This window comes from Ambystoma mexicanum, chromosome 10, assembly GCF_040938575.1.
Source record: "Ambystoma mexicanum isolate Mex_15411 chromosome 10, UKY_AmexF1_1, whole genome shotgun sequence".
Classification (NCBI taxonomy): domain Eukaryota; kingdom Metazoa; phylum Chordata; class Amphibia; order Caudata; family Ambystomatidae; genus Ambystoma; species Ambystoma mexicanum.
In genome coordinates this window covers 1,475,311,139-1,475,339,083 of record NC_090932.1, presented here as the reverse complement: position 1 = coordinate 1,475,339,083, position 27,945 = coordinate 1,475,311,139, and the positions used below count along the sequence as shown (strand labels likewise).

Sequence of the window (27,945 nt, the reverse complement as noted above, 5' to 3'; positions counted from 1 at the left end):
TTGTTCCTATGAGGCAGTGAGTGGGATACGGTTTTTGCCAAATGGTCATCGTGACTAGTACCTTTCTTTGAGAGTGAGTTCTGCAAGTGACAGAATCACTTGTTTGAATGGTTTCTGGATTCAAGACAGAATCTGCACATGATAGGAAGCCTGGGAGAATACAAGTGAAATTTGAAAGGGACAGCCCGAAGTAGTTTGTTGGCCACAAAACATTTGAATGACTGCAACTCTGATTGTGAGCAAAGTTATTTATTTATTTTTGCATTTGTTGCAGCGCACTGAACCCTTCGGTATCTAGGCGCTAGTTACATTTGGCGATTTGGACCAATCGGGTGCAAGACACAATCCGGCACCATCCAGTCACTGCTCCAGTCTCTCCAATCATGTACTCACGGGTCATACCTGAAGACATCCTGCAGTACGAAGTGGATTCAGAGTTTGAAGCTCAACACGCAGCAACGCCAGAGTTCTCAGAGTTCACAACCATTGGAAGGCTCTTGCAACCGCCTCCACCAATAAGCGCCACGATGCCTGAGGGCTGCTGTGCGCTTTACAAATGTAAAATAAATAAAGATCGCCACGTCTCCCGCAGCGCCATGATATAGCTCCAGAGAAGCAAGGGATACTTCATGGTACATCCACAAAAACCCCTGCTAAATCTGCAATCTCTCCTCTCACTGAAGGTACTGTCCACACTCCAGAATGTACTCACTGAACTGGGCACTAGCCTTCCGGCTGGACTACAGGCCCAAGTGGCTACAAAACCACCTGTTGCACCACAAAGGCACCAGCCACAAATGACAGTCTTTTTTTTATTTAATTTGATTTAGTTGATACACAACTTTTCAAATATATGCAAAATTACACAATAATACAAAAGCAACAAAAAAGAGAAAAAGGGTATAAAATACCAAGGGTACAAAAGATAACCATATTAGACAAAAACTGTAGATAAAAACAAAGTACTTTACATTTCATATACCTTCCAGATAATTTGAATGCAATAACAAAAGATAAAAAATAAAATGACCAAACCAAACACATCTCAAGAACCAATGGGACCCCATACAAAATTAATTTGAGGCGGCTACAACAGGCAAAACCATTCTTAAATATTGGACAATAGCGATCTGTACTTTTTCTCTTGAGGTCTCTCTGTCTCTTCCCCCGCGAAAAGCAGACCAGAAACAAAAACATAGAGAGATCGCTCTCCCCATATCCTCGCAGCCCCAAAAGACGAGCAACATCCAGGGATTCAGGCTTTAATACAGCAGAAATACGCTGCACTGAACAAGAGGAAGGGGAGTTTACGGATACAGGCACAGATCAAAGCCTGCAATACACAACATCCACCACTACTTCGCCACCAAAGAATGATGACCAGTGGGACACGAACAACGGTCAGTTGGATGTCCAGCCGAAGGCAGCCCCAAAACCATCACTGCCAGACGAGATTGGGGAATTCTGTTCACTCATTACAAAAGTTTGGCACGAGTTTGGCCTCATCCCCTCCGAAGAGAAAACATTTTTTTGGTCGATCATATGAATAGAAGAAGAAAATCAGTGGTGGCAATTACAATCCTCGACCACGTGTGGGAGGAGGGGCTTTGTACAGAACTAGCCCAGGCAGGCAAAAGAAAAAGTTGAAGGCAATCAACACCGCTCCCAAGTGTCCCACGTCGCAGCTGTCCCCGGAGTCGGTTGTCTCTGCGGCAGCCATCAGAATGTTGCACACCCAGTCACGTAAATGTACTGTGCCACCAGAAACAGAAAGCCGGAAGATCGACGCTCTGGGAAAGAAGGTACTTGCGGTGGGAGCCACCACAGTAAAAGTGGCCAACGCGTTAGCCATCATGTCCAGGTATGGACCGCAAAATGTGGCATAGATTGGCGCCCATTCTGGAGCACTTGTCAGAACAGAAGTACGCCGAAGCAATCGCCATCTTGAAGGAAGGAGAGGAGGCTTTGAACAATAGTGTCAACTTCGCAGTTGACCCAGCCGAGACTGGTTTTAAACAAATTAATAACAAGGTAGTTCTCAGAAGGCAAGGATGGCTCCAATGCACAGATTCTAGACCTGACATGCCTTTCGAAGACAGTCGTCATTTTGGGCCCAAAATTGATGAGGCACTGAAGGCAGTTAAAACTGACACGGTCCGCTCTCCCACTACCCTACAAACAAAATGTAATTTCTGTACGTTTTCGAGGAGCAGAGCAGGAAGATCAACCCCATAACGAAACGCCAGAGGCGCCAGACAGTACTGGAAAGCCTCACACTATTCACAGGGATACAAAGAATCATCCCAAGGCTACCAGATACCAACAGACTACAGGCAACAACAGCAGAGGCGAGGATCTTCAGGCGCCCAGAGGGTAGAGCAAAACCTCCGGCCTGACGCACAGCCCGTAGAGCACCTGTGGGGGGAGGGGGGAAGTAGCACACCATTTACATTGGTGGTGACAAATAATAGACAAGTGGGTATTGCAAGTGGTTGAAACAGGCCACCTGCTTAGATTTCACCAAACATCCCACCGGTAAAAACCTTCACATCACACCTAAAGCTGCTAAAACAAGAAATAAAACAAATGTTAAGAAAAAACGCCATAGAAAAAGTGCCAAAACAGCAAACAAGAAATTATGTTTACTCTTGATACTTTGTAGTACAGAAACCAGACAGAAACCAGCGCCCGGTACTAGATCTGCGCAAGCTAAACAAATTCATCAAAAAGCAGCGCTTCAAAATGGTCACGCGACACCAAGTCATATGGGCGGTGCATCCGCATGACTGCATACTTCCACATCCTGGTGCACTGGAAACGACAGTATGTACGCTTTGCAGTAGAAGGTCAACACTATCCATTCAAAGTGCTCCCATTCGGGCTAGAATCAGCACCACAAACATTTACCCAATGCCTAGCACCAGTCGCAGCATCCCTCAGAAAAAAGGGCCATCAGGTCTATCCATATCTAGACGACTGGCTAGTGCGAGCAAAAACCGTGGGGGGCGCTCACATATCCATTGTGGAAACAAAGCTCTTATTGCAGCAATTAGGATTCGAGATGAACTTTGAAAAATCTTCTTTATTGCCATCCAAGAGCATGGTGTTTCGGGGGGCTCACTTTGCAACATACAAAGCCCTAGTTTGCCCCTTACGAGACAGAATAGAAACACTGAAGGCCAAGATTCCTCTGTTGAAACGAGGAAAGTGGTTATCAGTCAGGAAACTCATCGGTCTCCTAGGGACTATGGCCTCCTGCATTCCCCTCATATTACACTGCAGACTGAACATGCGTCCGCTGCAAGAATTCCTCACCAGCAGATGGTTATAGGTCACAGGGTCGTGGGACGACAAGCTGCAGATTACACCACAACTAAACCACCACCAACTACATTGGTGGCCAAAATCAGACAACATCAGCATTGGATGCCGATTTCAAGATCCCATTCAGCACAACACAGTGGCGACGGATGCCTCGCTGTTTGACTGGGGTGCGCATGTGGGCTCTCACTACATAAAAGGAAAATGGACAGCAGACAACGCCAGAGTACACATAAAATTACTGGAACTCAGGGCAGTGGGCTGAGTCCTGAAATCATTTAAATCAATACTACAGCACTCTACAGTTCGGGTATTAACCGTCAACACCAGGACCATGTACTACCTCAGGAAGCAAGGGGGCGGACGGGCCTCCTAACTCTCTCCCGGCAAGCACAAAAGATTTGACATTGGACCATCACCAACAGGGTAACGCTGAAAGCATTTTACCTGCCGGGAGTAAACAACAAGGTGGCAGACGGCCACAGCAGGTCCACCAGCCAGTTCCACGAGTATGAGCTATGTGACAACCAGCTCCAACACATATATGCTCATGGGGGGCATCTGGAAACCGACCTATTGGTGCCAAAGCAGAACGCCAAATGTGCACACTTAGCCAGCAGAACACAACAACGGGGGTTGATGGGGAACACCCTTTCGTTCCCGTGGACTGACCTCTTCGCTTATGCCTTCTCACCTTTTCCAATTATCCGCGAAGTGATCCAAATGATTCAAACATATCCGTGCACAGTGGTACTCCTAGCCCCGAACTGGCCGAAGCATATGTGGTACTCCGACCTTGTTCACATGTCCAAGGGCCAGCAAATTCCTCTCCGCAATCAAGCCGACATAATATTGCAAATCCATATAGCAAAGACACGGAAAGAGTACTGCATCATGACCGGAGGTCACCACTTGGGCACCTGCATTTGTCACAGGAATGTGCAGACATCCTAACCTGAGCTTGGGCCTCGGCTACAAATCGTTCTCATCAAAGCAAATGGAAGAGATTCTGTGACTGGTGCACAGGGCAGGAAAACGTCAGACCGCTTTTAACAAGCCTGGAAACTATCCTACCTTACCTCCTATCGTTAGCTAAAGGAGGACTCTCGCACACCTCGATAAAAATGCATCTGGTGGCCATCTCCAGATATATCAGGAAAAGGGAGGCAATGCCACTTTTCAGTGATCACCTGGTGAAACATTTCCTCTGGGGGTTACCAAGAACCTTTACCACAGTGAAGAGGTTCCCACCACAATGGACTCTCAACATTGTACTGGCAGGACTCATGAGAGCGCTGCTTGAATCGTTGGCGACAGCGCACCTAAAATTCTTTTCCTGGAAGGTGGTGTTTCTCATAGCCGATACATTGGTCGCCGGTGTGAAAAGTTTCAGAACTTCAAGCGCTGACAGTCACGAGCCGTACTTACGTTTTTGCAAAGACAACCAACCCTTATACCCAAAATATCATTGGCATTCTAATAAACATACATCAGTTACACTCCCCAGTTTCTTCCAAGAACCAAAGACCCCGGCGGAGGTTGCGCTGCACTCTTTAGATGTTAAGACTGCTAAAATGCTATCTGAACAGGACACAATCCTCAAGAATTTCCACTCAGCTGTTTCTCGCCCATGAGCATCCAAACAAAGCAAAGGTCCTCACCAAGCAAGGAATTGCAAGGTGGATATCCTCTACTATATCCTTCTGTCACACCAAAGCTAACCAGCCACTGACTGTTCCTGCTCAAGCCCATTCAACAAGAGCCACGGCTGCATCAGCGGCAAAGTGGTTTGGGGTGTCACTAAAAGACATTTGTCAAGCAGCCACAAGGGCTGTGCCGCACACCTTCACTAGGCATTATTGCCTCCAAGAACAACATGCTGTTGATGCAAAAACCGGAAAGGCAGTCCTGCAACATCTAAGATGCACCTAAATCCAGCATGTTCTGGGTACAATCTGAAGGCAGGCTGTAGGGGAGGAGCTACATACTCAACGTCCCATTGGTGGGGACCAAAAGCACCCAAAAGGAGGGCAATGGAATACAAAATAAACACCTAAAGTTTTCTTTATTTACTGTTGTAAAATGTTAACCGTGGATTTCCAGCCTGATGACGGGTAATTGTTCACAGCATGTGAATCTATCAAAGATACCAATGCTGGCGAACGGGAGTTACAGGTAGGAAACATACCCCTTAGTGGGCGAGGTGGGGAGTATTTTTCAACACTACGTGAGAGGTAAGCCAGGGCAGTGTTGGTGCACCTGTGTGTGATGGAGAGGGTCTTGAATTTGATCTGCTCGTGGATCAGGAGCCAGTGGGCTTTTTTTATGGCTTATGAAACATGGTGGTGCTTGGACAAGCCTAGGGCGGCCCGAAGGGCATTGTTGTGAATTGTAGCTTGCACAAATTACATTCAGAAGTCCTTGCAAAGAGGGCTTTGCAGTAGTCCAATTTGGCTTTGGTGATGGCTATGGCGACGTGGTTTGCTGTGGTGAGGAAGGGCTTGCTGACATTGAGAAGTTATCTGGCCCTCAACCTCCCTTATAACTCAAGGATCTGCATTCTTACTGTGAGAAACCAAAGGGTGTCTCACCCGCTATACTTCTGGGACTTGTCATCCAGGTGGCCAGGACACTGCCATTGCATCCAGTTCCTAGGGGTGCACCAGTGCGGGAGGATCACCTGGGTGAGGGGTCTTTGGGGGGTGAGGTAACTGATGGTGAGACGCAGTATTCCCCCCCTTTCCATACCCATGCCCTTGAGACTTCAACTCCCCCCTCAAAACCCTGTTTTCCTACATGAACGCTTTCACATGGGCAGTGCGCTCTGGGAAAAGACAGACTCAGACCCGAGCATTATATTAGACATGTCCCGCTAATCAGGTCAGGTAAAGTCAGGCAGGCTGGCTAATCGGGTCAGGCAAAGATTGGCTTTAATCATGTACATCTGATACCCATTAGCTCTCCCCACACGGATAAAAGGCGGAACATAGAGACACAATGTGAGCAAGGTGGAACACGAGAAGGAGCAGAACTTCAGGGGCGAAGGCGAACCTACTGGACCAGAACGACCAACAGAGGGACGAGAGCAAAGGGTAGAGAAACCTAGGAGATCCCTGCAGGAGGTCATTGCCCCCAAAGTGCTGTGAAAGATATGTGGAGAAGGCCAAATTCCAGACAAGAAGACTGCATTGTGTTTCAAGGGCGCCAGCAACCCTCCCGGATGAATGACCGAGTTGGGGAGGCGAGGCCAAACCTGTGGTCTTAACCTTGACTCATTAATTAAAGGCTGCAAAGACAAGAAAGGAATGGGCACAGCCGGTCAGTTGGCGAACGACATGAAATGCTGGTGTGTGTTAAGGAATAATTGAAGTTGCAACAGTATATCTCACAATTGAAGGCTGCATGCGTATGGATGGGACGTGAAGTAAGGCTGACCTGTGGTGAACTTTACATTTTCGAATAACTGTGAAGCCAGTGATACAGAGTAGGGGAGTGGTCCCGCGAAAGGAAGTAGCCCACTCTAAAGTCTCTGCGAAAGATTAAGTGTTATAAAGCAACAAAGAGAATGCACTTTAAAAGGCGTAATGATCAAGATTAACCCCAGCAAAAAGTGGAAATGAAAAGGTGATTGTTGAACTTTTGTGCTTATGATACTGAACTACCCAGACCAAGAGACACTGGGGAAAATAACACAAGTGCGAGCTGAAGGGAAAGTCAAAGTGGTCCTACTGAGGTCTATAGTGAAAGTCTCGCACATTCGAAAGTCTTTGACATTTGGAAAAGGTCTGAGCCTGACAGAGGGAGACTGAAAGTGTGATAAGTTAGGGGAAGGGAACCACTAAAGAAATGTGAATTCAACTTGGGCACGGGAACCCCTGCAAGTGCTGTGATTGAAAGGTCCGAACCCGACTGAGGGAGACCTAGCTGAACTTTTGTTGAACTGTGAAAGAATTTGTGTTGTGAAAGCTACAATAACATGGAAGGCCAAGCGGGCCTCGCTCCACGTTTTGAACTGCATTTGTTATGAGAAACTGAGCCAGAGTGTGTCATCCTGTTTACAGGGACCGCCTTACTCTGTGCTATCCAACGTGGGAAGGAGAGCCGACTCTGCCACATTGATTCTTTGTTATAACACTGACTTTTCTTTGCATACATATTCCCCCTTACACACTTTTTGTTTAGGAGATGGGGCAGGCATTATGTTTTGTTAGTATAGGCCATATTCATTTGACAGAGACTGACTAGGACTGTGTTTTCTTTATTATTTGATGGTAGAGACTACTCCCATTCTAGCTACAGGGCAAGGCAGCAGTTTTTCCAAACACTGACAAATGAATAAAGGTTTTGAAATTGTATCTTTTGCATCAGTGTCATACTTGTGATACCATGCCTACCTTACATTAGTTCATTGTGCCAGATGACTAGTCCCAAACCAGGAAGGAAGACACCAATCAGAAGATATATGGTAAGGAGCCCCAGCTCAAACATGCAAGCTGCCAGGACCCTTTCTGCTGGCAAGGTTCTGCCCCTGTCCAGCTATCCTGACCTGCCAGTTACCAGAGAGGGAAGCCAAGAACTAGTTCTCTTCCTACTAGTCTGAGACCAGCTACGGTGTGCTTTCAGGAATACTTGGTTGATGCAGTCACTGTGCTTATTTCCGCTGATGCAGGGGTCCAAGCACATGCACCAAAATGCTCTATAATGCTCATAGTCTGAGGCTTGCAATTACGAAGCCTTACCCAGTGTACAGCGAGCCAGAAAACCGGGACTGGTGCCCTTGTCTCCCTTGCAACACTTTGTATGCCAACTGGTGCCACTGTAGTGCTGACTGCCCTCTGCTGAGTGCATCTGTATCTTTTGTTCATCACGTCTGGGGCTTCCTGCCCTGTATCCAATGCCAGAATCAAGAGACTGCTGTACAGGAAAAGACTACACTGCAACCCAGGACAACTGTCACATGACCTATGACTGTCTCCACCTTGATTCTAAGAACCCCTGTCATTGGTAGAACCAAAGCTCACAGTCACAGCTGACTATCCTGACTGAATCTGCAGCTTCTGCATGGACTATTTAGGGTTACCAAATCTACACAAGCACTATGGGAGTAGTTATATTCGTGTTAGTGTGTAAACAGCTCTTCCCTAAGAAACCTGGGGGATCCATGCATAGATACTGCCTTGCACATTTTGTGCAACATCCCTAAATGAGATATAAAGGATATTTTGACCATACCTCTTAGTGTCATTTCCTTTATTCAAAGTAATACTGTTCCACTCTATTCTTGTCTAACATGCCCAGTGTCCCCAAACCACCCATGGCTGGCACTGACTAATCAACCTCAGCTACCAATAGGTGAGAAAAAGAAAGCTTAAGGATTTCATCTTGGCTAAATTTGGTATGGTAACCCCATACCCTGAACACCATGTTGAAGATTTCTTCTAACGGGAAGTATGGTGGGGGCATTAGAGAAAGGACTGTCTTTTGTGCATCGCTGGCAGCTGGTTTTCAGCCTGCTTCAGGATCATGTCCCGTTTTTGGCTTGCTTGGTCACTATTGACCGTGCAGTTCCCAAGGCTTGTCTGATTACAGTTTTGAGCAATGGATCTCTCGCAGATTACCATGCTCTGTTGAATATTTCCCACCATCGGCTTGAGAATTGCCAGTATTAATTTTATGCTTTAACAATGTTCTTAACATATGAACAGTTACTTTGAATACCTATCCCCTTGTGGGCCTTCAGCCTGCCAACCAAAGGGTGGCTAAATTAGAACCTGGGGCCATTTTCAGATTATCTGTATTTCTGGTGTGAAACACCTGGAAAAAGATGTGTGTCTTAGTAGTGTTTTACATTTTTTGTTTGCTCTATTGTTGGGGAAATGTTTCCTTTTTGTAACTGTCCCTGCACTGATTTCAGTGGTATCCCCAGCATATATTTCCCTTGCCTTGGACATTTTCAGTGAAAAGGTGCAGAATGTGTTTTTTTTTTTAAATCCACTTCTAATAGTGCCGCCAAAAAGTAATATGTTCACAAATCAACACTATCATACCTCCTTTTTTTGTGGGTTGAGTGATGTCTTTTGAGCCTCGCTCACTGCTCAACTCGCCCCATGTCAACCGCCGTCCTGAAGCTGAGTGTGCAGCCTCTGTTGACTTCCTTCTTTAGGACGTGCATCGGGCACTTCGCCAAGTGAGTCTTGTGAGTGCACCAGACTGTTATTATGCCCTTGCAGGGTATCGTGGTCGACCCATACGGGTAGATGTCAACTGTTGACTTTGAGTTTCGGAGGTTGGGCGAGAGCTTTGTAGGCTTCTTCGCTAATGATATTGACTGTCACCCCTGTGTCGATGAGGAGCTCTAGTGGGGTGTTGTTGACGTGGAGTGTGAGAACGGGGCTATGTTGGGTGGTAATACTGTTGTTGAGAGCCCACACATAGCCCTCCTTTCGTTGGTCGTCTCCAGATGACGGGGAGTCACTGCTCGATGGAGATCTCATCTCTATGTATCAGACAAATCTTCTCCTAACGCTGCACCGGACGTCTCGGGTGTACGTGCTTCTGTTTTCTTGTTCTTCCCTCCTCTGACCCCTGGGCTCACGTTCTTGCCTATTGCTTGCCTGGGTGCTTCTCTGTCGTTCATAAAACCTCTGCATGCTGGGCGTGGTGGCTGGTGCATTTTTGCAGACAGCCCGAAAATGGTTGTCTCCTCCGCATGCGGCACATTGTTGCCCCAGTGCGGGACATTCGCCCATGTGGGGATACTCGTACCTGCACCGGAAGCAGGAGGCTTCTGATCTTCTGTCTGGTTGGTTCGGCGCCGTAGACCGTTTCTTTATGGCATATCTTTCTGCAGGTTTATGCTGTATAGTTATTTTCCCCAAGTTGTCAAGCTGGGACTCTACCGCCGCTTCCATCCGAACCAAAGCTAAGATGTCCTCCAGCGACCTCTGTTTCTGCAGTAGTTTCTTCCTGAATGTTTGTGACTCTGTGGGGTACTTTTACCCACTCAGCAGAATTCCCCTCCATCACCACGCTTCACGTCAGCAGTTACCAGCAGAATGGCTGTGGTAGCTCCTTTGAGCACCATTGCCTTTCATCAAAACTGCGTTTTGCAGCTACCAACTGATGGCTGCACTGTTTTGCCAAGCACCTATTGGGCAAGATGGAACAGGGAGCACACCGAGAAAGGCTGCCAGTGTGTTTTCTTAGATGCACCCAAGAAGAGAATTGAAAAGCATTGCTGCTTTGCTGCTAGCTAAAAATATCCCTTTTGAAAAAGGAAACATTTTACATTCAAAATGATGTCACCCTAATGCTCTTCATCTGTTAAACAGTATACAGTTCTGATCCAGTAAGGCCAAACTATGCCCAGTCATACTCCAGTTGTGCTTTAGGAAAAAAAAACATTTCTCACTGAATGACCGGCTGTGTCAGGCAAGATCTGGGAAATCACCAGAAACTTTACTCTCAGCCGTATGGAAAAACACTTGACTTTTATGCTACAAAATGTCAAGGTAAACTCTTCAGAAGAAACCCTAGCTCTCTGTGCATATTTCAATTTCAGTGGACCTGTGCCTTGAACAGATTGTTGTGATAGAGAAACTGACATGGGCTTCAAACAATCTCTGGAATCCAGATGGAAGAGAAAACCGAATTTGAAAGGGACATCCCAGCAGAATTCACCATGTGTCAAAATGTGCTTTTGCATACAAGAAAAATATCTGTTTTAAAAGTGTAATGTTGAATATGGCCGTGTCCTTCACTAGAAATGTAAGGTGGGTTTGTTTAAACTCTAATATAATGTTTTATTCCAACAGCCTTGCCTTTTGGGCTCAGGAAAACAAAATAAATAAATAAAATGCATTGGCTGTACTGGGGAACCAGCCAAAGAGGTTTTTTCTGCCCTGGCTTCAAAGGACATTGCATCCCGGCAAGTGGACCAGCATCTGGAAGTTCTGAATGGACCAAGGGGGGAGGATGTAACACGCTCGTCCAGACTTTCTGTCTGGACTCTAGTCTGCTACAATAGATTCTGGGACACATATGTGTTTCTTTTGGAAGTGACACCTCCCATCCACTCAAATAAGGAGCTCCAAAGACAAACTCCCTGGAAACCCTGGGCTAAACTGACATTTGGTGACAAAAACAAGCCCATTTGGCTCAATAGACTATTTTAATGAATAAACTTTCAGACTGTTATTTCTACAACCGGACAACGCAGTAATGTAAAAGTTGAACGGTTTAAATGTAATTTTTGTGGCTTTAAAACAAGATATTGTGACTGCCCATAGCATGTATGGGACGCAAACGCCAGGAAAATGGGAATAAAATAAAGTATATATGGTGGAACATTAAAAATGAATAGAAATATGCTCTATGAAAATATGTACATATAGCTAAAATTGTGGAATTTTGGGTGAAGCGGTTCCCACTAAAAATCGTGAAATATTATTCGAAGGGCAAAACGATGCTGTACAGACCTGGGAGTTGGACTGGACTGTGCTGTGTGAAATATGTAATCTGCCTATGTAATTTGCAAAGGTGCCACAATTGTAAAAAGGAGAGATTTATGTCATAATTATGTCAAATAATTGATTTTGTGCAAAATTGACAGTGGGATGGCTTTGTACTTCATAAAACACAACCCCATAAACTCAGTCCCCCCGTGGAGGAGGCGACCAACATAGGCTGACCTATCCGGGTCTTAGGGGTAGGTCTAGCTTAGTTCTGCCCAACAATAAATCCTGTGAGGTCACCCGCCTTATATAAATGGGGGAAGCTCACAGGGAAAAGACACTCTCCTCTGAATTTTCTAGCGCCTGCGTATCCAGATATTCCACATTTACTTTGCAAGATTCCAGAATCTACTGCCAGGCCAGAGCATAGCTGACCCTGTCCAGGCAGGACCATTGATTCAGAAACCCCACTAAATATCCCAATGACTAGGGGGAAGGGCTGTGGTATCCTTTTGGGAGTTTCCTGTGACCAGACCGGGTTTTGACACACTACCTACATGCCAACTGTACCCTTGCTATCCAGTGACCAGACAGATCCAGCTGTTTGCTGTTAGGAGAGCCTGCCGTGCTGTGACCAGAGCCTTTGAGTCCAGAAACCCAGTTGGATGTCCCCAAATCCCAAACTAAAGTGCGGATTGCGAGTATTTCTCCATCCCATAGCCACACATAGCCTACTCCATCTTTTAAACTTGTCTTTTTTCCACCCTCTAAGTAATCCTATCCATACCCTGGTAACATGCTTAAAACTGTCAGAATTCTCTGTGCATCCTGTCCTTGATCTCCAAGCTTTAGCGCCATTCTTTTACTCATCTCTCTTGCATAGATCCTTAGTCCTATTTTGAATAATTTAAGTAATTCCCACATAGAGCTGAACACGGGGTGAAAAGGTTAACATTGCAAAATTAACCTTGGAGTGTAACGTGTCTTTCTTTAACAATCTAGTCTTGATAATCTAGTTTAAGTAAAACTTGTCCTTTCTTTCCAAACCGACTTTCTCTGTTAGCTGTGTTTATTTTCCCAAAACCGAATCTCCTTCCACATTGAAAATCTCATCCAGGTATTCTATATTATCCCTGTGATGTGCATCTATCACCCAGCCTAAAAAACGCATTCCGATTCTGTCTATTTCACCTGTTTTATTAAAAACAGTTTTGACATTTAAAACTGCAAAAAGTGGAAAATGCAACTATTCAACGTGCGATTTTGGCTGCACTGTGTTCTTACTTTCGAGTTGCTTTCTGAACTGTATGCTCTTTGTTGATACCTTGCCTTGTAGTTGTTAGTGATATTACATCCCTGATACTGTGATCAATCATATTTACCTCATTATTCAACCGCATGTTTACGTTAATTATTACCAATTTCGTGTGTCATTTTATGCAATTGCAAAGGGTTTTTTGTGAGGGAAGGTCAGATTTTAATTATGTTTGCTGCCTAGTATCCCTGACTCCTTGCTGCTCCTTTCTATCCACTCAAAACTCGATTAATAGGGGTTTGAGGCAGCATTTCAGGGGGAGACCTTAACTCGGGTGCTATCTACCCGAACAGTAAAATTGCTCCTATTCATCTGTGCTTTGGATTATAACAGAAGCATATTTCATCATTTATTCTGTTGTTATCACCCCATTGGTGATTGCTGCCCAATATAAAAAATTGTGTCATCTCATTTGAATTTTAAAATAAATATTGTATTACCACCCACCGGCCTGGTTCATGGTCCCTTGTGACCCAGGGTATTTGTAAAAGGGGGTGTGAAACGGGTTGTGTGCCAGCTCAATCCGAATTCGTAGAAAATAAAGAAAAAGTATTCTAATTGAGCGCTACATCCTAGGCTAAGGGCAAGAGTCCTGGTCCGGTGTGTGACTCCCGATTGGAATCCTTTACAGCTTGCAATGACTTGAGACGGCAGGGCCTCCTTGTTTGAATACAGATACAATTCGCAGTTTGAGTTTCATACAGAGCCTCATGACAAAGTTATCAAGAGACTCACCTTTGTCCTGACGTGTTGTATGAAATATGTGCCTCTCTTAATCGATGTTGGTGTGGGGTGCGAAATACTCAGATAATTTCTCATGCAGGTTGCGGTATGATGCAGTTCCCAAGTTGAGTAGCTCCCCCGCAATGACTTGTACATCAGTCCCAACTGACATGGACAAGGTGTTCTTTAGGCGGGCATCATCCGTGTGCCTTATGGCCCCCACATAGAACTTCAAGTCCCTCAGCCAAATTGCCCAACGGGCCCCCAGATTACTGGTATCTCGCAAGTCGAAGGCGTGGGGGAGGTGTAGTACCTGCGATGGGCCCCTGGAAGGGTTTGCCAGTCCTGTAGCGCCGCCCGGCATGCTATCAGCCGATGTGGAGGAAACCTCCTGATCCAACATGTTGCGTGGCTATGGTGGCCCCTCTTGGGGCTGTGATATGTTGTCTTTTGCCTTCCAGCTATAGTCTGCTGGGTGGTTGTGCAGGACCTAGTGTTCTTCTGACTGCACTCGTCCAGCTCTTGTTCTCTTTCTGCGTTAGCACCGCTAGCTGAGGTGCTGCTGTGGTATCTCCTGCCTGCACACGTGCAGAGGGTGATAGCTGCTGCCACTCGTGGCCCATTTGGATGAGGGACGGTGCTTCCCTTCCCTTGATGTCTGCTCGCTGCATGGGGCCAGTAGTGAGGAGGGAGGGTGGTTCCCTACCCCTCCTTTATTCTTGCAGTGGAGGCAGCTGCTGTGGCTATGAGTGGGGGAGGGTGGGCCTACCACAGGGAGTTGCGCCGATGCTCGTAGCATATGCCCGACGGCTTCCTCCAGGCCCACCTTTCGAAGCACGTGGATGCTGCAAATCTTCCTACTGCGCCGCGTGTGTCCGTTCCCTCGTCGCCAATGTGATGGTGAGGACACTCGGGAACCACTGAGCGTCCTGCAGGGACACAGGGTATCAACTCCAGTGATGAGAATGACACGGCAGATGGAGTGGCTTCAGTAACATCCGCTTTATTCATTGTAACAGGAACTGCTCTTTCTCCCCGCCTCCCTAACCCCAACGTCACTGGAATGCAGCCCCAACACAAGCCATCCCACACAATGATGTGGCAGAGCTGGTCAGTTGCGCTCACAACATGACAATCCCCCACCTGCCCTGTCCGGCAGGAAAGTCCATTAAGATTCCCTTTCCCTCTACATACGGTTCTCCTCTCCACCCTAAACACTGCTCATACACACATAACCACACGCACAGAGTTGCTTGTTCCCTGTCCCCTCACGCAGAGCCAAAAAATAGACACCCTTCTTCCACGCCCCCTTCCCCTCCCTCAGACACAGACATACACACACACTTACCTTTTCACACCCGCCACTTCTGTCTTTTGTTCCTGCTTAGCTGCGCCCGTCGGCCCCTGTGCGCACTCGTGAGTGTGCTAGGGGGCATGACGGGTCGCTTTTAGAAATACTGTTCTGAGGGGTCTGAGAATGATCTTTCTAAAGTGACTTTTTGAAACCGATAAAAAGATTTTTTCAATCCACACTGTTTAATAACCTGAACTAAAATTGAAGTGGAAGGGTGACAGGACTTGCCTCTTAAGTGCACTGCATGAGCCCCTGTTACATGGTAAGTTTGATGGCCCCAATTCAGATTAGTTGACTAGGAGTGGAGAGCACTCTTTGTTTTTTTTAAAACTTTTAAAACTTTATTTAACAAGATGTAGACAGACGGATTACGTGACCGTGATGCAGAATAGTATATGGAATGCATGACATGAGAGGAGCCCAGCCTGAGTCCAGTGATCGATAACCTTCAATATTCCAAGTTGCCCCTGTATTGTAGGGACATCATAGCCATCCTCTATGTCCACTGTTACCGGGTGGTGTTCGAATATCCAGTTCGGGCCAAATACAAGCACAGCAGGCCCAGATATTCTTGGGCCTACAGGTTGTATGTATTGTGGCAAGATAATTCTCCTCCTGCACATTGGTATCCAGCAGCCACTCCATGTGTCGGAGCCAGTTTAGATTTCCAGTAGCGATGGAAACATTTTTTTTAGCAACCATACAGGCCAAATTAATAAAACCTTCTGGTGACTGTTGTCACTTTACCAATATCACCTAACAAGTATTTTACGTTGGACATAGTAAGGGGAACAGTCACAATAGCATCTAAAGTCTCAGCGATTGCCTGACAATATCGGGTAATAAGGGGACTTTCCCAAAACATGTGAAGGGTATTAGCCGGTGTAGACCTACATTTCAATCATACATTCTCAGACCACTGGGAAAATTTGGAAATCTTGGCATGGGTGTAGTGCAGCTGATTGAATACTTTAAACTGAATTATCCGATATCCAACATTCATCTTCACTGCCTTGATAAGGAGACAGCACCTTCTCCACTGCTCATCAGAGAGTTCACAATTCAAATCAGGCTTCCACTTCATACGCGCCCTGTTTTTAGTATCTTGATAAGTTTGAAGTACACCATACCCTTGGGATATAAATCCCCCAGCACCAGCTGCATGTTGCTACCCCATGTCCTATGAATTTCCGTGTTGTATGTGGGAGAGGGACTAGGAAAATTCCATAGGGGGATCGCTCTGTTGTAAGGTGTGGTGACCGCCAGTCTGCAGAAGATCCTAGCCCGCACATCAACCGTGGTGCGGACCAGGTCGAAGGAGAAAGAATAAACAAATTGTTCGCTGAATAGGACAGATTTAATGTCTGTGGGGTTGGGGGGGTGCTCTGTATTTCTCTAGAGCCATATGTACCACCCTTGCCTCTGATGAATACTAATACCCCACAAAGTGTGCCAGTGCTGCCAAAAATTAAAGCTTGTTGTCAGGCGCTGCCAGGCCACCCCGCTTGTATGGTTCTGTAAGTTGTTCACAACTGATTCTAGCAGACCTAGTCCCCCCTTAAAAAGCTTACCGCTAGAGACCGCAATCTAAAAAAAAAAAAAAACTCCCTACCCGGCCAGATGGGGACATTGCAGAAATAGTACAATAGTTTGGGGAGCACGATCATTTTTTCATTTTGAAAGCCACCCATACAATGCGATGTGGAGACCAGCCCACACTCACAGCTTAGTGCTGAGCTGTTGCTCTGCTTGTGCTACAAGCTGTGTAACCAGAGCTGAACGTCGGTGGCGGCGGCATCACTAAGGTGCCGTGCAGCTTGACGTCGGAAAAGTTAGGGCCTTTCTTCTAAGCATCCTTGCTGAGTCGGCGCGTGAGCTGGCTGCTGGAGCTCTGTTGTGGAACCATACGGGACCCGCGCTTCATGCTCGCGCTTCATGCCCGCTGGTTAGAATGCTCCCTCTGCTGCCCCATGGCTTGGCTGGTGGGTCGGGCGGCCGTGACTGTGGCTTGTGAGGTAAGGCTCATAACACTTGTGAGCAGGAAACTCGTGTCACCACTCAGTGTCTGCTCTGCTCTGCCCTGCACCCGCGAGTCCCCCCCCCCTCCTTTGGAGGACTGCAGAACTGCCGTTTAAGCTATGGAGCTAGCCGAGAAGGGTGGGGCTGGGAGTAGCCCATCATTGAAGATTGGTGTGCGGGGCCCGCTACCCGCAGATAATAAGGTTGAATCCGATACCTTTAGTTCAGCAAATGGAACCTCGCTGGCAGCTATGTCCACACAGTCAGTGCGTGTCCCTTCCTTGAAATGGCCTATCCTTATGGCCAGTATTGCTAATGAGCTGTTACTATATTCCAGCCCATTTGACCTGGGCTTACTGGTTGTCTCACTGAACGACTGGGTAGCTGATCTACGTCAATCTAGTTCGAATACTGTTTCACAGACTAATGGGCATAGCACTTTTGCTGTTTGGCCACAACTGTTGAAGCTGGATAAATCTTGTCAAGTCAGCATAAAAAGGGAACAGAGAGACCAAGTCATACAAACTGCCCAGCTTATTGAGGAGTCTCTGGATTGCAAGGGGTTAACATCAGCAGTCAAGGAGAGAGCGAAAACTTCCAACATTGAAATGAAAGGGTTAAGACAAGAAATTCCCCCCGCATTTTCGACTACTCCTGCTGATGACAAAGCAGTTACACCTCTTACAGTGAATGTCAACTTTAAAAGGGTAGTTGTGCGAAGTCTACATCTAAGGAAATCACAAATGCCAACAACTCGGGCCAATTGCCTCCAGGACTTCATTATGGAGGACATGAACTTGATCATTACCAACATTCCGAAGGCTGAAACTATAGAGTCAAGACAAGCATTACGCTTTAAGGTCCTTGTTTGGTTTCGACAGAGGACAGGTCCTGGCGTAGTCAGACTGTCGGATTTGAAGATCATGCATAGACTGAGCTTGGATGACTGGTGTACACAACCCGACAGTGACTGCGTCTTACTGGGTTGTGGAAGCAGCTCCCTACCGCCCTTTTTAAGAAAATGCAAATATCTCCCTAGAGGTTCGTCTGTGTGTAACATGATAACTTTATGTGCATCTCGCACCACGCCTTTTTTTCTAGGGGTGCCTTTTGACATATTATTCATATGTTGATAGCAGTAATCTTTGGGGTTTTTTTTGTATGTACTGTTATGCGCCCTTACACCCCTGGGTCAATGGTGCGCTATATAAATTCAATAAAGTAAAGTAAAAGTAAAGTTGCAAGTAGCCTGCATGATAGTTAGTGTACAATGATTTCTGTGATGTAGAGACCATAATACCCAAGTACCTAAAATGCAAGGGGACCCACCTGAAGCCCATCATCTCAGCTGGCTGAACGGTGGTACCAGTAAGCGGGAATAATTCAGACTTGGACTGATTCACTCTATACACAGAGTATTTGGAGAACTCGTACACTGTATCCATCATTGGCCCTAAATTAGTTTAGGGCCCTGCACATATAGAAGGGAATCGTCCACGTACAATTAAATCACCTGTGATGGCCCCAATATATCAGTGCCCCTATGTCCAATTATCTCCTTAATCCATAAAGCCAGCAGCTCTATCGTGAGTGCAAAATGCAGGGGTTACGAGCGGGAACCCTTATCGCGTCCCTCTGTCCAGCCACAACACCTGTGATACCTGAAGATTGGTGCGGACCCTAGCTGCGGGATGGGGGTACAGCAGCCGTGCACATTTAATGAAGTATTGGCCAAACTGAAACCGTCTCAAAAACAAGTACAGCCACAACACTGAATCAAAGGCCTTCTGGGCATCCAATGAGGTACCAACTGCCTTAGCCCGTGGGCTGAGTTGAGAAATAATGCAGAACAATCTGAGATTTAGCGCTGTGGATCTGCTGGGTATAAATCCTGATTGGTCCAGGTGGACCAGTTCGGCCAAATATGACAGCAGCCAACACTTTAGCATCCACATTTATTAAAGACAATGGCCTATACGAGGAGACCTCCGCAGGGGGTTTATTGGGCTTTAACAATACTGTGATGATAACCTCTCTGAGGAAGGCTGGCAGGACCCCTAATTCTAATGACTCCTCCCATACCTGCAGCAGTCTGAGGGCCAACGTTTCCCTAAACTCCTTGTATAATTCAACCCCAAGGCCATCTGACCCAGGTGCCTTACCAGACGCCATGGCCACTATTGCATCACACAGCTCTTCAACTAATACCTGAAGATCCAGAACATGTCTGGCCTCCTCGCGTAGTGCAGGAATGGCACTGTCTGCCAGGTATTCCTCTAAGCTTACCTCTGACCATAAGTCGGCATTAGCATATAACGCATCATAGTGATCCTGAAAAACCCCATTAATGCCTCTGTTAGTTACAACCACCTCACCCGAGGGTCGCAGGATACTTGCACTTGGCTGTGACTCTCAGATATGGCCAACCTAGCCAACCATCTACCTGGCCTGTCTGCCTCCCCATATCCCTGAGCCTGCATTGGTTTAACCATGTACATCACCTCCCTGTCTGCAAGTTCTGGAACTTCAACACATTACCTTTGATCTCCCCCAATAAGGCTGCGTCCTGCTAAATTCGTTTTTCAATCCACGTATCTGCACTTCCACCTCACTGAATTCTTCCTAATGGATTTAAGGATCTTGCCGACGTCGATAGCAGCACCCTCGTATCCATACCTTAAAGCCTCTCGGGTAGTGGAATGCGAGGACATAGACCCAGCATTAATTGTCAAAAAGTCAGCTATTTTATCCCAAAGGGTAGTGACCAGCCCATGGTCCAGTAACATGGACAGTGCCATCCTCCACAAGGGGCGGGGTCGCGCTGGTGGTCTAGTACAATGGACAATGATATGGGAGAATGATCAGACGGTGTGCGTGGTAATATCTCACAGCGCTGCACATCTGCTACCAACTCAGAGGAGAGGAGCCAGTAATCTCTTCTAGACATCGAGCCATGTACTGTTGAATGTGTATTCCCTCCCCCCTCGATGCAGACCAATCCAAATGTCCGATTACTCTAAGTGATGCATGATATGAATAAGTACTTGTGCTGTGCAGATATCCCACAAGGGGTCATGGCGGAATGATCCACGACCTCATGTAGGACTGTATCAAAGTCCCCTCCCAAATAATGGGGGTGGCCATCGCACATACCAGTATGTCCATGACTGAATTACTATCACATACGACCCCCAGGGTCAATGCAACTGTTTGTCACCTGAAATGGGATGAAGTGATGCACCAGAGTGAGCACCCCCCTAGACTCTGAGGAGTAATTAGTGTAGTATCTTTGATGCCCCCATTTGGGGGTGAACAATGCATGTGTATGGCCCATGGCGTGTGTTTCCTGTAGCATCAGAATTTTAGGATTATGCCTAGTCAAGTATGCCAACAGATTCCTCGCTTTGACCGTGTGATTTATCCCATGCACATTCCAAGTGAAACAGGAAATGGACTCACCCCCACAGTATTGCCCTGTCCCAGCATGACCAATAGCACCCCCAAATATTTCTGTCTGCTTCAGTATATCTTGTAACATATTGGGGAGTAATGATTGCACCCCATTCAAGTCAGTCCTGGAAGTGGCCATCCACTCCATGTTTTTAGCTAAATGCTATAATCAACATGGTTCAAAGTTGTGAACATGTCTGCAGGCTCAGAGTTCAATAGAGATCCTCAACCAAGGTGGAAAGAGGTATTTTCTCATGTTCGCTGTTTCAGTCTCTTTAACAGGTCTGAAGCTTAATTTGCAGTTTTGTGACACGCATGCTAGTTTGAATGCAGAATTTGCAGATGTCATGATTTCAAGTAGAGAAGTACTAACCTTATGTTCCCGCTTACACAATGTCTTTGTTTGCAAATTGGTCAAAATATGTCCTGCAATCCCACAAAACATGGGCATTATGGCTATGTTCGCATTAGTATATTTTTGGGGTTTATCGTCATAATCTCGAATACAAATATGTCGAAAGTCATAATGACGAATAAATAAAGTCGAAAACAAAAATGTTGAATTTCTTTTTTTTTGTTGATTTTTATTCGAAATGGGGGGGTTCCCCCCAACCCCCCTTTTTTTATTTTTTTTTATGTTTTACCCCTTTTTTTTTACCACCGGAACCCCAAAAAAACATGTAAATTAAAAAAAAAAAAAATCGACATTTTTTTTTCGACATTATTGCTTCGACATTATTGTAATTCGACATTTTGTTTTCGAGATTATGACTGGACACCTATTTTTGGATTTGCTCTAGCTACTTTCTTTTTTCTTTTAAACCAAAAAGGGTTAAAAGTGGTCTAAATACCATTGATGGTCAAATCTTTCTTCCCCCTCAAATTCTTTGCTGGCTTGTGTTTAAAATGGTCATCATAATGGTATAATATTGGCCAGTGGTTGTCCTAATTAGCTTATTATTTGGGCTGCCTCAGCGGCCCAGGGCACAGGAAGTGGGTTGGCGATGGTATGTTATTTGGTGCTGGGTAGAGAGTATTAGCCCGTCCAAAGCATGGTCGGTATGTCCCTTTTGGAGTTTGAGCACAGGAACATCGATAAATATGTTTTTTCAGACTTATTTTTAGTGAACCGTTGGGTTTAAGTTATTGATAATGGTTGTCAGTGTAGTGCTATAATATCCTTGTACTCACTGAATTGTTCCATTGTTTTGCTCCTGTCTTTTCACCTTTTGTTATTTTAGCAAACTCAGCCCCAACAGAAAAAAAGATGTGAAAATAGTTGATGGTGAAGAACCTGCCCCACCCTGCATCATTAGCACCCCACATATAGTAGAGGTTGTACCCATTTCTACTATTTCCCCCTCACACAGTCATGTCATCGGAGCAGCTATTTTACAGCAAGTGGTCTATGCCGATAGTTTCCTTCTGGGTCTGAAAGAGTATCCAGTCAGACATTTGTGACATACTTGGAACAATATCATTGCAATTCTATTTCTCAGAGATTTCAGGTAGTCTTTCTCTTTGGTGCCTATAATGTACTATGGTCTAATTTCAGCATTCTTGCGAACCTCCGAGAACTGTCTTCTAGTGTGTCCTTGCTTCTGAAAAATCAGTGTACGGGGAAAGCCTTCTTGGTTCAGGTTTGCACAATGTGGTGGCCAACCAATCATTTGTTTGAAATCTTCTGAAGACCCAACTGCTCTCCCAGCGAGACATTTCCCCAATCCCTCCTCTTCCCAAGCCCAGCTCCACTTCATTGGAGAAGTTTTAGTGCTTTGAGGCCATGTTTATTGGTATGCTCACTGTATACAACTCTAGAACAATATTGCATTTGTTGAGCCACCACATGAACTGTAGACACTTTGTAGAGACGTTGTCCAAGGAGCAGCTGCAGCTATGGCCATTTTCACTGATAGTTCCATCTTTCCCTCTGAAGCACCACAACGTTCACATCCGTGATGATCTGAGTGTGTGTTACTTGTAACATAGCTTTTTCTGCTGACAAAAGACCTCTTTCACATATTTGAAATAATTACATACATGTTCGGTTCTAAGTGGTATGTACATAAATGTATGTATGCCATTGAGGATACTGTGTCCCAAAATAACATCTGAAATGACCTCTTATAAAAACGTTGCTTTTTAGTTGTGGATGCTCTTTGAACAGAAGATACAGTTTGATAAAGCAATGAATGATGGCAAGTATCATGTGGCGGAATCCCTTGTAGCAGGAATTACAGCGCTCAATAGCACAGAAGGGATGTACAGGTAAGGAGTATAGGAATTCTAATATAAATCAGCAATAAGGAAATGCATACTTCTTCCTCCAGGTTATGTTACTATGAGTATAGTTTCAATTGGAAGGTGGTTTCTAAAATTAATGCTTATCAGAAATGTAAACGAGAATTGTCATTTGACCGATTGACTATTTCTTTTTTTTTCTTTCTTTTCTTTTTTTTAAATTCTGTTTATTCAGTTTTAAGGAGCAGAAGATACATATACAAAACACTCTGACATGTACACCAAGCTCCAAACAACAAAATGCCCCTCTCCCCGCTGGGTCTCTCCTCCCCTCGAGGAGATCAACAAACAGAACAAACTCTGGGATCAACGCCCCTGCGGGAGTGGTGGTAAGGGGGCGGGGTGCTCCTCAACTCAGTTCCAAACGCTGCGGGCACCATTGTACTCTAAAATCCTCTTTGAGAAATGTTATTACCTCGCTCCAATTAGTGGCAAATCTGGGCACTTCATTATTTACAGTATAAAACACCCATTTGAGAGCCACAAAGTCCCAGACCTTCGGAATCCAGTCTTGGATGGTCGGGACTTCCACCCCTTACATCTTTGCGCTATGAGTAGAATTGCAGCAATGGTGAGAACTATACAGGATTTTTGTTGTGATCTAGTCCAGACATCCCAGTGGCCCCCGTCCAAACCCAACAATATTTCCTCCGGGGGGTATTGTTTAGTCCCAGCCGAACACCTGGCCTTGTGCCTCCTGGACCACTCTCCAAAAGGGCTCTATTCTAGGGCATCTCCACCAAACGTGGGTCCAGGATCCTGTCTCCCCGCATCTCCCCCAGCACACCCGAGAGGGTTCCGGAAAGATCTTTTTAAACCTGGCCAGGGTGTAGTAACAAGCTTTTTGGAGCTGCGATGACTTTGCCAAATGGGGGAACATTTTTCCGCAGTTTCTCTCAATTTTCCCTGGAGATTTTCCTCTCTTGGATTTTCTCCCATTGTTTCTTATACTGCCACTTTTTCCTCATACAAGCCCGATTTTAAGACCCCTAGACCCATCCTGGGTGGTAATGTACTTTTCCAGGGGGGATAGCGGGTGAAATGCAGATGCTTTAACCTCAGCATTTATTAGCCAATGCCTGATCTGAAAGTATCTCAGCCTCTCCCGTTTGTCTAAACCAAAGCTCTATTTGCATTCTACAAAGGACCGGATCGATTGCCCCAGAAAATGTCTCTCAGCCTTTGGCATCCACCCTCCTGCCACTTATGAAACGCCCTCAGTTTCATGCCTGTTGTGAATCCCCCATGCAGGAAAATCAGCGTGAATGGAGATCGAAAAGATGTAATGCCCTGTTTCTTAGCCAGTTTGTCCCAGGTGTCCACCATGAGTTTTGTGATAGAAATCCAATACATATGGTGAGGTCTGTTTGACTTAGAAAGCCAGACGAGTTACTTTAACTCGTGTTGGATGACTGCCCGGTCCATACCCCCCCCCATAGCTTCCCATAGATCCCCATGAACCATTCAGTATAATCCGAATCTGGGACGCTTCATAATATAATTGAAAATTCGGGAGAGCCAACCCTCCATCCTTCTTGGGTGCTGTTAAAAGGTGACGGCTAATCCTAGGCCTCTTACCTGCCCAAATAAAATTGCTAGTAAGTTTTTGTATGTCTGCAAAGAAACATTTAGTAATGACTACCGGTAGGGCCTGGAACAGAGGAGAAGCCGGGGAAGAGCAGCCAATCTACCCAACCAGGATAATCTATGAACGCTCCATTTATGAAGCTCGACCTTAACGGTAGACCGCATTGCTGGGAAATGTGCGCTTTACCAGTCCGCTAGGGTTGGAGGAATGTTAACCCCCAGATATGTAATCCCCTTCTGGCTACAGATACAAGGTGAGTACTCTTTCAACGCTGCTGCCTCCCTGCCCCTAACCGTTAGGTTGAGCAGCTCTGATTTTGCTAAATTATTTGATTGATTGATTGACAGCTTATTTATAATGCGCCCGAAGACTGTCCCGAAGTCTTTCAAAACCTCTTTGACCGCCGCCAGTGACGACCCAGATCTGTAAGCGTGGGTAACATATCGTCGGCGAAGGCCGACACCTTGTGTTGGGTTCCCCCAAAGGGAATCCTGTGAACCTCGCCAGATTCTCATTGGGTCTGTGGTAGAGGTTCCAGGTAGATCGCGTGTAACAAAGGTGAAAGAGGACACCCCTGCTTGGTGCCTCTAGTTAAATGAAATACCGTGGATAAGGAACCATTGATGAGGTGCTAGGCTGAGGGGGCTCTGTTATTGGTCTAACCCATCGTAATAAATGCCGTCCCCAACCCCATCTTCTCCATTACTTTGAACATAAAGGACCATGCCAACCAGTAAAAAGCTTTTTCAGCGTCAAGGTGGGGAGGAAGCCCTCTACTCTGTTAGCCAGAATTAATTGATTAGGGCTATCTGCCTATATGAGCCGCATTTAGTTGAATCTTTAGTGGGTTTGGGTACAAGTATGATCTTTGCCTCCTCCATTGATGCTGATATTTGGCAGTTCCACGAAGTGGTTGTATAACCCTGTTAGGTGCGTAGTTAGGATCCTTGTGAAGGTCCTATAAAAGCCAGTCGTGAATCCATCCTGGCCAGGCGATTTATTAAGGTGCAACGATTTGATAACTGTGCAAACCTCCTCTTCTGTGATTCCCTCTCCAGTCTCACTCCCCCGTTTTGGCAGTTGTATATTGTTTAGCAATTCTACTTGTAATTGTTCCAGAGGGGCCTGGTTCAAGTAAAGACCTGAGTAGAATCTCGCGAAACACTCTTGGATGTCACCCGTGCTAGATTTCCTAATACCAGCTTGTCATACACCGCAGTGATAATTTTGGAGGCGGTTGCCCCGCGCAGGAGCCTGGCTAACCGCTTGCCCGCCTTGTCAGCTTTGTAATAGTAGCGTTGCTTCACAAAAATTACGGCCTTTTCCACCCTCTTGGTTCTAAGCAAGTTCTGTTGGCCTACGGCTTGGTTCTACTCGCTTTTGCCCTGTTCCTGAATGGGACTGATAAGGACCTTGTCCTATAAACTTCCACCTCAGCCTCCAATTGGGTTTCCAGAGCCCTCAGCTGTTTGTCCCTCCCTGCCTTAATGGCAATGAGTACCCCCCTCGTAAAAGCTTTAAAGGCGTCCCACCTAATGCTCTCCTCAGTGTCCTCCTGGCTATTTAGGGAAAAAACAGTTGTCTTCCATATCCTTCCAAAGTCTTTCAATGTCCTCCACCCTCACAGACCGCACTTATGACTGGCAGTTTGCAGGTCCATAGTGACCATTTGCATTATTGGCTATCCCCATTGGGCCCACCTCAACACCCTTAATTGCACCTAGTAGGGGAGCTGATACCCACACGTAGTCAATACGAGAATGGAAACCATGGACACATGAGAGGAAACTGAACCCTTCCTCCCCTTATCGCACCCTTCTCCAGGCATCTTGCAGATGCAATGCAACAAACTTGTATTTATTGTGTTCATATAGCGCTTTAATCCAAAGCTCTTTACATTATAACAACAAAATACCTAGAAATTTATAACAGTAGAAGCAATTTACAATCATGAATCAAACCGATAAAACAGTAAGTAGAGCAATTAGTCTGTGAGGGAGAGGGAAGGGGTGAGGAAGGGAAGAAGGATGGAAACGGAGGGGTATAAAGGGTGAAGATGCAAGGAGGGTAAGGGGAATGGGGCGGGTAGGGAGAGGTACATAGGGAAGATGTGAGGAAAGGAAAGAGAATGAGAGGTGGGAAAGGTATCAGGGCTGGGAATGGAGGAGGAGAGATTTCAGGGAAGCACGGAAGAAGGAAAAGGTAGGTATAGAGCGGATTGAGAGAGGTAGGGAGTTCCAGTGCAGGGGGGCTAGGAGCTGAAAGGAGCGGAACCAGGAGGAGGCAAATGGGGAAGGTGGGACGGTGAGAAGGAATAGATCAGAACGAAGGGAGCGGTAAGGAGTGTAGAAGGAGAGGAGAGATAAGGGGGAGCAAGATCATGGAGCGATTTAAAGACTAGACAGAGGAAATTAAATTTAAGTTGGGAGTGAAAGGAAAGCCAACCAAGGTACGAAAGCGAAGAAGAAATTGAGTCATGTGGGGCAAGGAGACAGAGGGTACGGACAGCTGAGTGGTAGATGGATTTGCGGGGGGCAAGATGAGAAGCAGGTAGTCCAAAGAGTAAAGAGGAGCAATAGAAGAGGCAAGAGAAGATAAGGGAAGAGATTAAAAGTTTAGTGCCATGGAAGGTGAGAAGGGAGCAGACTTTGCGAATATTGTAAAGGTGGTAGCGACAGGCACAAGAGGTAAGAGAAATATGGTGGGAAAAGGAGAGGGAGGAGTCGAAGTGAATGCCTAGATTGCGAGCGTGGGCAGAGATGGGAAGATTAGAGGGGGGAAGTGAATGAAAGGTGGAGGGGGGGAGTGTTGGAGGGAAAGAATAAGACTTCAGTCTTCTCAGTATTGAGAGAAAGAAAGCGGGATGACATCCAGTTTTTAATGGCAGTAAGACAGGAAGAGAGTTTAAGGTGGAGGTCAGAGGAGAAGGAAGAGAAGGAAAGGAAGAGTTGGGTGTCATCAGCATAGAAATGGTGAGAAATACCAAAGGAAGAGATGATGGGAGCAAGGAGAGAGGCGTAGAGAGAGAATAGGAAAGGGCCGAGAACCGAACCTTGGGGTACGCCGTACTCCAAGGGAAGGGTAGGCGAGCAATGACCGCCCAAGGAGGCAGTAAACGAGCGGGAGGAGAGGTAAGAGGAGAGCCAGTTGAGAACAGAGCCTTTTGAAACCAAAGGAAAAAAGACTGTTGAGAAGTAGGGGGTGATCGACAGTGTCGAAGGCAGCAGAAAGGTCAAGGAGGATAAGGTCAGAGGATTGTTTTGAGTATCGAGCGGAGAGGAGGGAGTTGAGAATATAAGTGAGAGCAGTTCCAGGAGTGTGTTTAGGTCGGAAGCCAGATTGAGAGGGGTGTAGGAAGGAAAGATTAGTGACAAAGACTGAGAGCTGGGAGTAGGCAAGGCATTCAAGTAGTTTAGAGAGG

At 46.1% G+C, this 27,945-nt stretch overlaps 1 protein-coding gene across 1 annotated transcript in view; it reads left to right on the top strand.

The window, feature by feature from the left end:
* The window catches only part of ANAPC5 (anaphase promoting complex subunit 5), a 655,776-nt gene that overhangs the window by 526,119 nt on the left and 101,712 nt on the right, over nucleotides 1-27,945 (top strand). The window contains exon 13 of the mRNA XM_069619569.1: nucleotides 22,782-22,903. Within this exon, the coding sequence (XP_069475670.1) occupies nucleotides 22,782-22,903 (122 nt within the window). The remainder of the gene's footprint in view (nucleotides 1-22,781; nucleotides 22,904-27,945) is intronic.